The sequence below is a fragment of the Strix aluco genome, chromosome 2 (genome assembly GCF_031877795.1).
Source record: "Strix aluco isolate bStrAlu1 chromosome 2, bStrAlu1.hap1, whole genome shotgun sequence".
NCBI classification, from domain to species: Eukaryota; Metazoa; Chordata; class Aves; order Strigiformes; family Strigidae; genus Strix; species Strix aluco.
The window spans coordinates 115,777,009-115,792,673 of record NC_133932.1 but is presented as its reverse complement, the minus strand read 5'-3'; the positions used below and the strand labels follow the sequence as shown (position 1 = coordinate 115,792,673).

At 36.0% G+C, this 15,665-nt stretch overlaps 1 protein-coding gene across 7 annotated transcripts in view; it reads left to right on the top strand.

The window, feature by feature from the left end:
* WASF3 (WASP family member 3) overlaps positions 1-14,974 on the top strand; it is a 74,146-nt gene extending 59,172 nt beyond the window's left edge. For 6 of the 7 annotated variants that reach the window (XM_074815952.1, XM_074815949.1, XM_074815950.1 and 3 more), the window contains 5 exons: positions 361-478; positions 6,418-6,593; positions 9,422-9,685; positions 11,310-11,680; positions 12,402-14,974. In XM_074815952.1, the coding sequence (XP_074672053.1) occupies positions 361-478; positions 6,418-6,593; positions 9,422-9,685; positions 11,310-11,680; positions 12,402-12,559 (1,087 nt within the window). In that variant the 3' untranslated portion in view covers positions 12,560-14,974. Of the gene's footprint in view, positions 1-360; positions 479-6,417; positions 6,594-8,391; positions 8,559-9,421; positions 9,686-11,309; positions 11,681-12,401 lie in introns of all 7 variants that reach the window. The other variant, XM_074815955.1, reaches the window with a different exon arrangement.
* The last annotated feature ends 691 nt before the right edge of the window (positions 14,975-15,665 follow it).

Genomic DNA, 15,665 nt, shown 5'->3' with positions numbered 1-15,665 from the left:
CACATCCTATCTTGGCACTGATCTTCTTGCAGCACCCGTGAATGTCACTCTGGTGAGCGGCTGATGGAATGTCACTCTGGTGAGCGGCTGATGCAGGAGCCAAACCAGCTCCTGCTGAGCCATAGCCTGGGAGCGTGCCTCCCAAAAGGCTGTGGATTCCACTGCTTTACCCTGACATTCTTGGCATGAATCAAGGCAATTTTAAGTTGTAACTACCAAAAGTGGCATTTAATGCACTTGGCATGCTGTCATCCTATAATGCAAAAAAGATGAAGCTTGAATCATCGTCAAAGGTGAGTTTTGTTGGCTTGAAAAATACTAAATTGTATTTCCTTAGCTTTTCTTCTACTGTATTTCCAGGGATGATAAGAAAGATGGATTGAAATTCTATACTGATCCTTCCTATTTTTTTGATCTTTGGAAAGAAAAAATGTTACAAGATACTGAAGATAAGCGAAAAGAAAAGAGGAGACAAAAGGTAAAAGCAGAAACATGATAGCAAATGTATTACAATTTTGTGTATGGTTGTCCAGGCATAAAAATTGCTTGGTCAAACTTAGTTTGTGTGCATGGAAAGACTATTCCTTTTGACACATGGCTGTAGATTCAGTTGGTTCAGTTTTTATAGCTCATACTGTCTATTCTAAGAAGTTGGAGAATTGAATTTTAGCAGTACTGTAGTTATCTTCCACGATACTTTCTTTAATCCTTTGCCAGTATTTGCTTATTAGTACTCAGTAAAATGGTCCTGTTGTGCTTTGGAAAAAGACACTGTGATTTAGGGGAAGAAAAAAAAAAACGGAATTTGAATTATGGTTTCCTTTATTTTCATACTTCTTTATCCAGCAGCGTTAACTCCTGTAGCAAAACATGAGCTTATCCAGAAATAAATGTTTTGTTGTGTTTTTTAATTCCTTGATAGTAACCCTTCACTTTTCTACACCTGTTACAAGTTAGTAAGATGATAATACACAGCAAAATTGTTCTGTGGTTCAGCAGTGAGAGGATTAATTTAGAAGTAGTATTCTTGGCTTATTCTAAGTTAAAAACAAACAAAAAAGGCTTTTTTATAGAAAAGTGTCTTCAGTCCTCATGGGGATATCTTCAGCAGTTTGATCCAAGATGTGAATTCTGATGCCATCAAGATTTTCTTAATGGATTTTAATTTTGAATGAATAAATTAGTTGCTACTTCGGCAGCTTCTTGGCAGTCAGTTTTCTTATCACATCTGAGGGCTGTAAGATTTTTGAAGATAATTCTGAAAAAAAAGTGAAGAAGGAAAGTTTGAAGCAATGACTGCCTGTCTTATCTGGCAGAAGGTGTCCTTTTAGATAGGTTCAGTGAGAGAAGGGATTTAAAATAAAAGGAATCCAAACAAGATGCACAGACTGCTCAGAGGAAATAGAAGGAAGCTAACTTAGTTTCCAGTACACATACGCACATAGATACATATACACATGTGTATGAACACATATGCATATATATCATATATAAATTAGCATACCTATACATGTATATATAAGCAGATATAATATATCAGCATATACACACATGTATTATACACGTGTATGTACATGTCTAATACATGAATATACATGCTAATGTGTATTTGTATATGCATCATGTGTATAATGTGCTGATATATATGGTTCCTGCTTAGAAATCAAATTGTAGGGCATGACTGGAAAGTTTTACTATTATGTTTTTATAAAATTCTGGTAAATCCTTGTTGCTGTTGCTAGACAAAACTTTCTGACTACAACATTTTTAAACAAGACATGAAGAGTTGGTTTAACTAAAATGTTTTGTGAATTCATGATTTTAAAAGTTCTGGAAGAAATAAATCAGATCTTCCTGTTAGAAGTACGAGTCAAATGATTTATTTTTTGACAGGTATCTCAGTATTGAAATATTAAATAGAGTTGAAAAAGCCAGGTAAACATTTTCAGTAGAAGTTACTGTCTAAAGCAAAGTATTGGAAAATATTTGCTTGGTTATTTCTACAATTGTATACAAATGTATATGGAAGGTTATAATCTCACTATATTCTCTGTATGATAAGTCACAGAGCTCATTAAAAGACTGGAAATAAAGCAGCTTTCATTCTCTAGTTGCTTTTTAAAATTTCATTCAGTATTTCTTTATGAAAAAATATATAGGGATAATTGCACACTTAGGATTTTTTCCTCCCACTTTTTTCCTTTCAAATTTAAATCTTTTCACTAAGGGATAGAAAGAAACTGTCAACTGCGAATTTTTTCATTCTGATTTAATATTAAAAAGGAAAAAATAAAAAAGCTTTTAAAAATTTATCAGACTATCACTTGAAAATTTTTTGATAGCTTTAGAGATTTTTACAAAATCACTTTATATATAAACTTGCACTTAGACTATAATTTAGGCAACACATCTCACTTATTTCCATCCATGGTATATTTTTTGTAGATTTTAATTGTCTATAATACCAGATGTAAAATATGCTCAACTCCAGTCACGTAGGATTATAGCCATACATCACAGAAATACCCCTTGATAAATTCTACCTGAAGTTCTCTTTGATTTGATTAAATATGTAACAAGAACAACTGAGAAGAAAGCCTAGATTTGAGTTTGCATGAATAGATGTCACTTTGTGACAGGAAGATATCTGGTTCTTAGCTTTCCAGAAGCTGGTGTACAAATGAGCTTTTTATCATCTGGAACCTTGAGAGAGCTGGAGGGTTTAGGTGAGCTGTCTCACAGGCACTGTTCGTTCCACAGATTGCATATGGACTGTCATTTTCTTTTGGTTTTGTCCGTACAATACCAGTGACCAGGAATCAAGAATGAATCCAGAGCATCTATTAACAATTTTGTGACTGAAGTTGTGCTTTGAGGTCTACTAAGTGAGAATTCCTAATGCAATTTGTGCTTTACAGAAGCACAAAATACGAAAGCTGTTAAGAAACTGTGCAGGTGAAATAGATGTGTATTGTTTAGCATGTTGTAAGCTAGATGTCCAAATACAGCCCTACTCAGCTGACCACATATAGCTGGTTTTTAGCCTCAATTTTTCAGGTGATCAGTGAAGCCTGAGAGGAGTACTTGCACCAGAGAATCAGTTTTCCAATATTATTTTTGTAATTTGCCTTACATGCTTGAGCCGTTGAAGCAGAAGGTTTGTGAGGAGTTTCATTTTCCTGCCTTCAAATATCATTTATTGTTTCCGTATTCATTTTAACTGAAAAAATCTAACATAGGCTTTCTCTGATTTAGCTTTCAGGCGAACTTCTTCTCTGAAGAAAACTGTAATTTTAATTCTTTAAGTTTAAAATCTGTGGTGTAGTCTCTGGGTTTTTTTACCATCAAACTCTCAGTAGATCAGTGCCTAAGAGTTCGATGAAGTTAGTTTTGGCTTGTGCATATATCAGTAATATTCTGAGTTGAATGACCATAGCAGACCAGTTGTTAACTGTTGGTTAACCAAAGGAAAGTTGTTCTACCTTGCTTTTTATTGTTTGCCATTTTTTCCGAGGAATGATTAGTTATTTAAATAAGTAGAAATCTTTACATTTGGAGGGCTTGTATTTCAGAAATCATTCTTGATGACTTGTGATTGATAGGATCTTGTAAATTTGTGAATTCAGGAAAACTGTCTAGGCTCATGCTTCTAGTTTTTTGAAAGTATTGCAAGTACTTGCTGAAGCTATTGTCTGTTACTAGCTCTTACTCTTTATTAAGATGCTTGAAATATCATTTACTAACTCTCAGTGCAAATATCAAACTTAAAATTAACTTAACTACATTTGAGGGCTCTAATATGTTTGTTGTGTTTGCTGAAATCACTTCCTGCCAGCAGCTGAATGATGTACCTGTTTTCTGGCTTAATTTATGGCATCCACTTGTCTGCCACAGCTTCTCTTATACTTGGTTACAGGAAGTAACTCTTTTTAATGCTGCTTAACTTTCCTAAGAAATATTTCTAACTGTAGTTATTTTGAAAAGCTTCAGCTTCCCTAGAACTCTGTTGTCATTGCCCTAAGTACTAAAACTAGAGCTATCACCATTGTTTGTCAAGGTAAGGGAAGCATTACTGGAACAGCTTAAAACTACTGTTAGAGGTGTATGTAGTTAGAGGTATATATAGTTTTGTCAGCTGCTAGTAATTGGCCTGCCCTACTGTTTTGGAAGAAATTACATGTTTTAGAGATGCATTTATATAATATTTAATCCAAAAATCAATACCAGTGGGGCTTATTATTATTTGAGTAAAAAGGGTTCCAGCATATTTATTCATTAGCACACTTGCAGATGCTGGTCTGGAACAACCTATCCATCTGAAATCTGATCCAATAAAAACAAACTTAAGTTTTGTGTTTATTTTGTTTATTTATACATGGATGTGTATTTACCTTCTACAGAAAAAACATGGTGATCTCTAAAACCAAACTTTTAAGTAAGTGATCATATGTAACTAGTCCTGGTTGTACAGGAATTGTATCAAAATTATTGTTTTATGAGCAGCATCATACATTGGTCAAAAGGTGGATATTTACTTTATCTAGAAACTTGTAAGAAATACGTAGTTGTGACCCTTAGAGGATGGAGCTGTTATTCTGTGAGAAGAGAAAACCAAAGCCAAAAGGGTTACTTGTACTTTCCTTTCAAATCTAGCATGATTTAGTAACAAAATCTTAATAAATGAACCTGGATAAAAGTCCCAAATTAAGACAAATTAAATTTTATAGCAATCAAATGAAGACAGATGTAAAGCTTTTAACAAGCATGTATTCAACCATGGCGTCTAGCAAAACTTTATATATTTAAAATAAAGCACAACTGAATCTGTCTCCCTTCTGCTCCAGTTTCTGTATTGGAAAATTGTAATATGAAGAAGTGTTATTAAAGGAGATGGTAAATCCTTGCATAACCTGGATAAAAAAGGGTGTGATTTTAAAAAGTTTGGGGAGGAAAAAGGTTTTATAGGGAATAATTAAGAACCAAGATGATGATCTTTACTTAATATGAATCAGATTAAAAATCTGTTCACTGTAGGGGCCACGAATGAGCAAGTGTTGGAATATTTGGAGGCTGAACTTCAGAAAGACTTTTCTCTGTCATTCTTAATGTTAACAGAGGTGGATCAGCAGGTCAGAATTATTTACTCAGTGCTGTTTGACAGTTTGAGTAAAATACCTGTGTTCACCTGTGATGTACTTTTCTCTTTTTGGTGAGAATGGCTTTCCAACTATTATCCTTTACTTTGAAGGTAGGGATTCTACAATAAAATGCTTGTATATCGGCACTTTACCAAACTCTAGATACAATTGCATATGGCTGCATTCTCACAATATCAATATAATTCTTCCCTGAGAAACTATATTTCTAGCAGCCAAAAGCTTAATACTGATATATTAATAGATAAAACATGTTTAACCTATTTATGAATTAGTAGTCTAAGATGTGGGCTCTAGAGCTGATTAAAAAAAAAAATCCAATGCCCTCATAAATGTTGAGAAAAGGAGTAGCCCATAAATACTCTTCTCAGTTTGGACTGAGCAAACTTGTTTATTTTTCTACTGAAGCACCAATATGGTTTTTTTATTCATACTGAGCAGTTGGAAGTAGGTGAGGACAACATTTCAGAGGTGTGAAAGCATTGAGTCCTGCTTATTAGGAGTTCTTACTCATAGATAAACACTGGCATTGATTGGGCATGAAATTATTTAGAAAGAATAAAAAAACGAACCAGACTGGTTTGTCATGAAGCTGTCAAGCTGTAATGTATTACTGGCCTGAGTATTACTGTCACATTGTAGAGAGGATTAGTGTCACTTATTTTTATATAAGATAATGGGAAACAATGATGAGGAAAAACTAGGAGGAATTTTGGTAGTTAGTCAGATCTAAGAAGTGAGAGGAAGTTAAAGCAAACAAAAAAAGTCATTTCACATAGACTATGAAATAGGAAAGTGTTTCTAATTTTCCCATGCTTCCCCAAGGCCTCAAGGTGATTGTGACCCTAACCAATAACCAGAATAACCCTGAGCATATTTAACAATCTCATAAGATTGATTTGCAGGAGAAGGAAATTACAAGTGCTTCAGGATGGTCTAGATAAATGACATACGATGTTGGAAGAAGTTAAACTTTCTGACTTTTAAAATCAGTCACATTACTGTATTGGAAAAATCGGTAGGTCGGTATCCCACTAGCATGTGCATCCTACAGAAGAAGGGCAAAGCAGCAGTTGTACTACTAATGAGGTTCATAGTGTAAGGAGATATTCTCATTTTCAGTGCAGAGAAATTTTATGAAGACTTGGCTTCATCTGTAAATCTGGTCTTATTTTCATGCACTCTAACTGCATTTTAACCAGCTTTTTTCCTTTCCTTTTTTCTCTCTTTGCATGCTTTATTTCTTTTGTTTGAACATTAGGAGCAAAAGCGTATAGATGGCACCACCCGTGAGGTGAAAAAGGTTAGAAAAGCCAGGAACAGACGCCAGGAGTGGAATATGATGGCATATGACAAAGAGCTTAGACCTGACAACAGGTTGTCTCAAAGTGTGTACCATGGAGCATCTTCCGAGGGATCACTGTCCCCAGATACTAGGTCTGTTTACAGCAAAGCTGTTTGTTATACCACAGTTGTATGTTCAGAAATACTGAATAGAATTAGGTGTTTTTACAGGTTGGGAATAGTTAGAATAGTCAAAATATACAGTGCATGTTTTAAAGTTCTTCTCAAAATTATTTTAAAATAACATAACAAATTCTGTAATGATTTTTTTCTTGATGAGCATTTTGTCATAATGTTATATACTGTAGTGAAATAAGTGTTTGCTGTATGCTTTATGTTTGATCTTGAGTAGTTGTAGTTGCAAAAGTGTTCAAGTCTGCCTCTGCTAGATAATGTCAGTACCTCTTCCTCTGTGTCTAATTTGTTATATGTTATGCTGCTGATAGCTTAATAAATATTTTTGTCATCTACTCAGTTGAGCATACTTTGCCTCTAACAGAATGCTTTAATGGGGGAATAGTTTAGCTTTATCAATGTTATATTTGTCTAAAAAGCAACGTACAAACCCAAATGCAACATCATTGCTTGAAACAGCAGAAATCTCTGCTTGGAGGCACACAGCAGAAGTCGTCATCTTCCTTGGCTGAGATTCCCTTTGAGCTCAGTGGGAGCTACCTTCCCTGGTGTGCATGGAAGTCTGAGTTCTTTCACTGAACTGGTCTCACTAGAGGATTTTCCCACTTATTTTATTTCCTTTGTCATGGTTAATTGTTAGCAGTAACGTTAAGAATAAATAGAATCTACTGGAAAAGGTGTGTGACAATTTAGTATTTAATTGTTGAATGGCTAGGTTGAGGAAGCAGTCACCACTGCCAAGGTGTGGACTGATACCTTTAGTTTGCTGTCCAGTGGAGATTAATTAAAAAAAAAAAAAAATAAAATCTGCTCAGACCTTTGTATATGTAATGTTTTGGTCTTTTGTGAAGGGTAATAATTTTGTAATTGAAACAGAAAATTTAAAGAAAATTGCTACTGCTCTGTCAATAATATATTCAGACCCTCTCTCTCTGTTTAAAATCCTTCTATCGCCAATTTTTTTTCACGGTTTCTAAGGCAAAACGTTGTCTCCTGTTTGTCAGTCTGCAATATTTTATTAAGACTATGCTTTTGATAGGTTGATCTGGTAAAATGACATTGATGTTCAGCTGTCAAGTGCAAGATATATATTTTTTCATCACAAGTTCCGTTTGACACATTTTGACTCTTTTTCTAGCTTTAACACCTTACTTCCAGGATACCTGAGTTCAAGTAATCATATTGAAGTGATTTATCTTCCAGCAATGTCAACATGTATTTGACTGCAGATATCCATAATATTTTCTATCTGTAGGATTTTTAAGTGGAAATTGTAGGATGCATCATTATGTTGGATATAGATGTTGTGGTATGACAGATATCTTGCACTTATATAAGCCTTTCAAATTTTATAATGTATGGAGAACTTGAAATTCCAGTGAATCAGTGATTGAATCCTGAAATCTGTGTTTTACGTGTGTGAAGGGTTAATTTTGTGAGTGGTAGTGAGGTGGAGAGAAGACTTTCTGTTTTTTATCTTGGGGTAGTCTTAGTTGTAGAAATTAAGCTATACAAAAACCATACATATAGAAATAAGTACTGGTTTCAGAGACAATTTTTATGCTGACAGCTACTGCATGAGCAGTGTTTTATAAACAATGTCCCAAAGAAGTGTATTTGGCTATATTGTAATTCTTTTTTTAATGCTAAATTTTAAAAAAGGTCATGTTTCATCTCATTTGCACATTAAACATTGATATCCATTGTCCAGACTGTGGCAATTTACAATGTATTTGTTATACTTATTGTACTTTAGAGAGAGAAACACAAGCTGAACCCAAACAGAAACCAGCAAATTAATGTGAGAAAAGTAAGAACAAGAAAAGAAGAGTGGGAGAGAAGGAAAATGGGCATTGAGTTCATGAGTGACGCAAAGAAAATGGAACAGGCAGGAAGCACGAAAGAGGACAAAATGCCCAAAGGGTTTGTCATTTTGTTTTACTCAAAGCCCTGGCTTTTTGTTGCTTACCTTGCTTCCAGTCTTACAGATAAGTGCGTCAGTTTACTGTGTTCACTAAAAGCCAGGCTGCACGATTGTTCATTACTAAAACAACTCTTTGCAGTAATGGGATGAAGAGATCCTTTTGCTCCCTCTCTTGGGCTTATTTGACAGAGCATCCTAGACTTTGTATCTTTATGAACTCTCTGCTCAACTAATATTTACATTTCCCAGTTTCTCTAAGCTTTTCCAGCAAATTTAATTGTGCAAACAAAATAAAAAGTATTTTCTAACTTTTGAAATTGGTTTTCTCTGCTTTGGTAAAATATATTCTTCTGCATAATTGTGAGTGCTTGCAGTACTGCTTTCCTTTTTCTGCTGCCGTTGTTAACTTAAGGCAGGCCTGATAAGTATTATAGTTTCAAACAATGGACTGTCAAAATCATTGACAAAAGCAATATGCCTCCTTTTGACTACTAAAGAACTCTGAAATCTGGAGAAAACTCTGAATATTTTGCCTTTTTAAAAGTCTGCATTATAGGAGGACATTCTGCATGCAGCTAGTATGCTGAAATATTGAGAACATTCGATTTCAGTCCTTTTATGCTGACTAATTCAGACTAATTTATTTTCAAGTCGTGTTAAGCTGAACCATGATTTTTTTGTTGCATTTGTTCTTGTGCTTTCTGTGGACTTCCAAGGAAATGGTGCTTGACAAACAGGGAGTCCTGTTGCAAGAAAAATAATTCCGATTGCATTCTCCTTAGCTTTTCTTGTGAGCTATTTAGATAATGCCCTGTTACACTCACGTAATCTGTTCTTCTGCATCCATTTACTTTAATTTTAGGTCCCATGCATCTGATGTTACAGATTACTCTTATCCTGCTACTCCGAATCATTCCCTCCATCAGCAGATAGCCATGCCTTCATATGGAACAGGAGATGGCCCACAGTACATGGCAGCATCCCAAAGCCATGAGCACGAATACAGGCCACCTTCCACCAGTGCACGACATGCTACTTTAAACAGACCTCAGCAACCACCTCCACCGCCACCCCAGCCTTCAGATGGCCAGCATAGCTCAGTACCTGTGGTACCAGCAGAATATGGGTAAAACTCCTGATTTATTCCAGTGGATTCTTGACAAAATTGGAGGGATGAATGTTTTTCATAACCATCGTAATATATAATGCATACGTGCGAAAAGACCCCAAATGCATTAGTTATCTCCCTGGGGAGGACAGAAAAAAATTGGTGTAATTTCTGTGTATGAACTGAGCTTAAGTGAAGAAATAGTGAAAGCAGAAGTAATGAACTGTGTATTGAATGTGGTGAAATCAATACACTTGTAAAATACTAAGGGATCTTAAAATAATATTAAAAAGGGGATAATTTTCCTTTAAAGTGAAAAATAGTTACAGCATAATTTGAGTAATATTTTGAACTTCAGGATACTTGCAGAAAAAGTACTGCTGAATGCGATCAACATGGCAGTCTGTTGTATCACTGAAATGATTTTTTTAAAGGAGCTTATGACAGAATTGTAAGGGATCTTCTCAGACACTGAATCAACTTCCCTACTGCCACAGACACATCCATAATTCAAGATACGAATTTATCAAACTCCTGTGTAGATGTTTTGCCAGAATGCATTCTGAAGGAAGGCTTGCTCCAGAGTACTGCCTCTTCGATAGCAAGAAAACATCTGTTCTCTAACCAGTCTATGCCTGCTTGTTCTTTGCTTAAATAGCTTAAACTTCCAAGTTGTAACCCCAGGAAATTTGAAGTCATTCTTGCCTGTGTCATCTTAAACTAAGCAAGCCAAGGTTTTTCAGCCTCGTTTGATGCGTCCTGAGATAGCATTTGCCAGATTCATGACTGTATCATGCTGTAGATGACTCAGCTATGCTATGATTGACTGCTCCAACCTGCATTTTCTGTTATTTCCAGTTTGTAACAGAAATACTTGTGCTTAGTCCCCAGGTATATGACCACTGTCAGTGTATCACAGCTGTGATACATTGATGTGTATCACTGAATGTCATCAGTAACTTTCCTTCAATTCCTGTCTCTAGTTCTTTACCTACTTCATAACTCTTACATTAATTCCCGGGTTTTTTTCTGCTTAAGAATTCTTTTAATGGCATTTTAAAAGAGAAATTAGTTCTTCCCTGTTCCTCCTCTTTAAAGTATCAATCAAATGTATCAATTTAATATTTAAATTGATGAACTTGGCTAAAGAAGCACATAAGACGCATGATACACCTTTGGGTAAATCTTTCCATTCATACTTTTCCGTTGTTCTCCATGCCTGTATCTTTTATTATCTCTTAATATTTGTTCTAACACTTGATATTCTGTGGAAATGATGCACGTAGTCTACAGGTTTCTTGGTCCCTTCATCATAGGCTCTGTACTTAATACTGCCACAGAGTAGTTGTTTAGTAACAAATACAGCTTTATGCTTAACTAGGCAGGAGTATTAAGATAAAAATCTCACTTTGTGGAGTGCTGAAAGGACACTGCCTTTAACTTCCTCATCTGACTTAAATCTCAATGTATAATCAATATTTGAAAATTCATAGGTTTATGATCACTTGCGTATTTAACTCACCAGTTAAAATTCCTTTTGGTTTTTGTTTTACCTGAGGTTGGATGAGAGCAGTTTACGTGGTGATGGTTCTGTAAGTCCTAACTTTCAATGCATTATATGTTTTTGTTCTGTTTTGTACAGGATGCTTCCAGCTCAGATGGTGGATTATTACAATCCTACAGGTCCTCCCCCTCCTCCTCCTCCCCCGATGATTCCTTCAGCACAAACTGCATTTGTTAGTCCCCTTCAGCTTCCTGTGCCACTGTCCCATTCTGGGCTGGTGACTGGCTCTACATACGCAGCTACTCATCCTCCTCCTTCTAGTGGGCTTGTTGTCACTGCCCCTCCTCCTCCCGGCCCACCTCCTCCCCCTCCAGGCCCTCCTGCTCCGGGTTCATCCCTCTCTTCCTCCCCAATGCATGCTCCTCCAGCTACAGAGGCAAAACGTCATGAACCTGCTCAGCCGCCCATAAGCGATGCACGGAGTGATCTTCTTGCCGCCATTCGAATGGGTAAGTAGACACTGAGTTCTTGATAAAAGCTGAGTTTTTCAATGAAAGCACTGTGTTTTCCAGTGACCTGAGTTCATGGCTTCTGTTCCCAGCTGGGCGGAATGTCATTGAGAGATTAGGTAACCACAGGTACCACACACCTATTCTAACATTTGCCAACCCTGACTTCGGATCTTTTTCTAATGTGTGAAGATGTACAGCTTTGTCAAACACATTCTAGTGTTTGTGTGAACATAATCAAATGAAAACAGTACTTGTGTTCATTATGTAAAGTAGCCAGTGATGTACCTGGATTTTTGCTTCTGTTCAGAAGAACTGAGTTATCCAACACCAGGGTTCAGCCCACTGATTTTTCACCAGTGACTAATGGCTGTTCCTGACTTTGCTTACGACATGGAGCTGTGGGTGTAATGGTACTTCCAAATACAATTGTGAAAACTTTCATCTTCGGATCAAAATGACCTGTACAGTCCTGAATACTTAGTTTTAACACATTGTTGGTGTTTTTAGAAGTCTAGAAGTATTCAGCCTCTGAGAATGGATTCCAATCTGCCTTTTTTTGTCTTTCTCTCTTCCTAGCTCAGGGAGGCTCTCTAACTCAGTGGTTTCTTTTGTTTTGTTTCTTCCTGAATATATTGTTAGAATATAAAAAAACTCACCAATGACAATATGAAATTTAAAATCTCTTGAGCCAGAAAACTTAGAGTAATTGTCTCTACAGGAATTCAGCTGAAAAAGGTGCAGGAGCAACGTGAGCAAGAAGCAAAGCGTGAGCCTGTTGGAAATGACGTGGCGACCATCCTTTCAAGACGCATTGCTGTGGAGTACAGTGATTCTGATGATGATTCAGAGTTTGATGAGAACGATTGGTCAGATTGAACCTGGTCCAAGCCCGGGGCAAATTCATTAAATGCTTGGCTGCAGTGATTGCTTTCTTAGCAAGATGTAAAGCAGGACGTTGACATGTATTAAGACTAGTGATCGAAGTGCTAAAATTGAATTGGTATTATTCGAAATGCTGTAGCTTAGCAACACTGGTAATAATGATGTGATTATGCTTATGCAGATCAGAAACTTGTCTTACTTTCAGTATTTACCGCATAATACTTAAGTGCCACTAAATGTAGCGAATCATGTGCTGCGTGCAAAATATGCTGCAGTTGTTGCACTGTTACAGAACCAGCATTTTATTTTACTTTCCTGATCTTGAAGGGATAAAATATATTTTTTTTGACTTTACATCTTATTCTTTTAATTATGTAAGCAACTTAGGTACTTGTGAATTGGTCTGGTTGTTAGCCTTTGAGGGCGGTTTTGAGTTCCATAAATATGACTTTTTAAAGATTTTTTTGAGTTAACTAATTATGCCCACCTTAGTCTATTTTTAATCACATCTGGGCTTAGGCTTTTTGCATACAGAATTGATTATATATAATCTTTCTTTTTATCTTAAAAATGTGGCAGATGATGAAAAGTATGTTTTGAAGAATGAGTCCACATGATCCAGAATTAACATTTTGTGAGCAGACAGGATAAGTCTGTAATAGTACCAGCTCTAGGTTGCTGGCTGCTTGTTTGATAGAGTGCTGGGGGGGTCTCAGGTAGGTAGTGGGTGCATGTCCATGTTACAAATGAAAGTTAAAATACTTGTAGAGCTTTTCAGTTTTACATTACAGATCAGCTAGATTCAGGATAGACCCGATTGAAGCCATATGTTTACTGCAGTGTAATAATGTTACTCTGTGATTACTAAAGATTGGAACAGTCCAGATCTAGCCATCAGATACATTTCACAAGTATTAAACTTAGTCTTTATGCCTGTAGGTATAAATGTTCGTAAATAAGTTTTGTTGTTGATTTTGTACATGTATAGTCATGACAGATTGTTTTGTTTCCTGTAGCATGTTCACTAAAAACTACTATTACTTTGAATGTATTTCTTTCCCAGTACATCCCATTGATAAAACATTGGCAGTTAAAACAGTTGATGGCTGTTTAGGTACTATGCCATGTATATACACAACCTTGTTTTCTCCTTCCCTAGGAACAGTTGCTGCCATACAGTCTGCTTTGGCTATCTCTGTTTTCTTTAAAAATAATTACTTTTTTTTTCGGTAGAAGATTAAATGTTTTTTTTGTTTTTTCTCTCTTCTGAACTGAGAGTCAGGCTGCTGCTTTGCCTAATGAGGCTTTTAAATATGTATCCACAGCAGGGAAAGAGTTCTTTCCTTACCAGATTACAGTTTTAATCTTTGTAACTGAAGTCTGTGTAATTCCAGGTCTAACATTTGGTAAAGCCCCTTTGTTCTGTGAGGCCCTGTCTGTTCTTAAAAAAGTATGTAAAATAAAAAGAGAACTGGAAGATAATTATCTAACCTGTGTTTATGCAATAATCAGTTTTAGTCCTGAGAACGTAACAGTAACACGATGTTTGCATGCAAACTATTGGCTACTGCATTGCTGTTCAATCTGCGTGTGAGTTTTCAGTCTGTGGTGGCTGTCTTTATGCTACCATAATATGGTGGTAATATGCAGCCCTGATGTTGGTGTTAAACTCTATCTCATAAAGTATGACCAATCTCTGCATAATGGTGAGCAACTACAACTCCTGGTAGTTGGTGGCAGCTGAAGGTAGTCATCTCTGTTTCAGCTGGAGGTGGTTTTGTCTTTGCCTTAAAATACAGAGCTGAAGTCTGCTTTATTTTGTGTCCTGGAGTCTGAGGTCTGTGTGTCTACCACAGGGGATGGAATTTAGGCCATAGACTGATGGTGGTTTTCATCACTGTATGAGAGATGGTTTGTTCCAGTCATCACAGTGTGCTTGCACAGTGGCTTGCAAAATGATTCTTTGGATGGGCTGGCTAAAAGTGCAACTGGGACTGCCGTGTTACACCGCTGTGTAGGTGAGGAGAGTACTCGGTATTCTTTTAATATGTGCTGAAATAAAATATCTCAACAGAAAATTCTTTCCAATCTACTGAAATTTGATATGACAGAAGATATATTTTATGAGCACAGAAGTTGGGTGTGTCTGAAACTTTGTAATTTGTGTTAATTTTAAATAATAAGCATTAAACAAGGAATCAATTGTGACCAGTCAAGATAGTGTAGATTTTTCAGTCATAGTAGTCAACCTGTTTTTCTGAACTTGCAATGTTGTCATTTTCCTTTGGGTATTTTATTAATGTGAATTGAATTTAGTGATGTAAACTAACATTCTAGTCTGTTTTAATCAGTTTTATCATACTTTGGGTTGTGAATAAGTTACAAATATGAATAAAATCTCATTTTTGAGCCTGTCTGTCTTTCCTTAGATTAGTAGGATTTTGCTACTAATCTTTATCCCTTATCGATAAATAACGGAAATGGAAATGGAAAGCTTTCAGATGCTATCTGTGATCCCAGGAACCATGATTTTACTGGGATGGAGATTGGAGTCTACAAAACCAGACTCCTTTAAGGTACTGCTGCTGCTCCTAACACATGTACTACTTTGTTCTTTTCCAACCTTGATTCAAGTTCCAAGCTGAAGTTCTTGGCTGGTGTAAACAGGTATTAAAACTACCTGTGGGGAAGTTAATTTTTTCTTTTAGTGAAATGCATTAAACAGCAACTTTCCTTCCAGAAAGAACAGGGCAGAATGTATGGGTTGTATTAGCAAGTCCCCTTCCCCACTTCTTTTAATAAGAAAGAGTCTTTGTAGGTTAATGACACCAAGCACAATATTGTAAAATGCAAACCCTTGTTTGCCTACTTGGAAAATATTTTTAATCTTTTAATTGTAATCATGTTAAAACCTGGTATGATAACAGGAGAAGCTTTTCATCATACTGGGAAGAACTTACATAAATCAATTGTGTAATATAGTAGCCTGATTGTAAATTAAACAGTTTGTTTATGCATCTTAGACTTGGTTGTTTCCTGGGGAAATAAATTACTCTTTACTCTGTTCAACTGAAAATTCTAGTCCTCTGACACTTGGTTC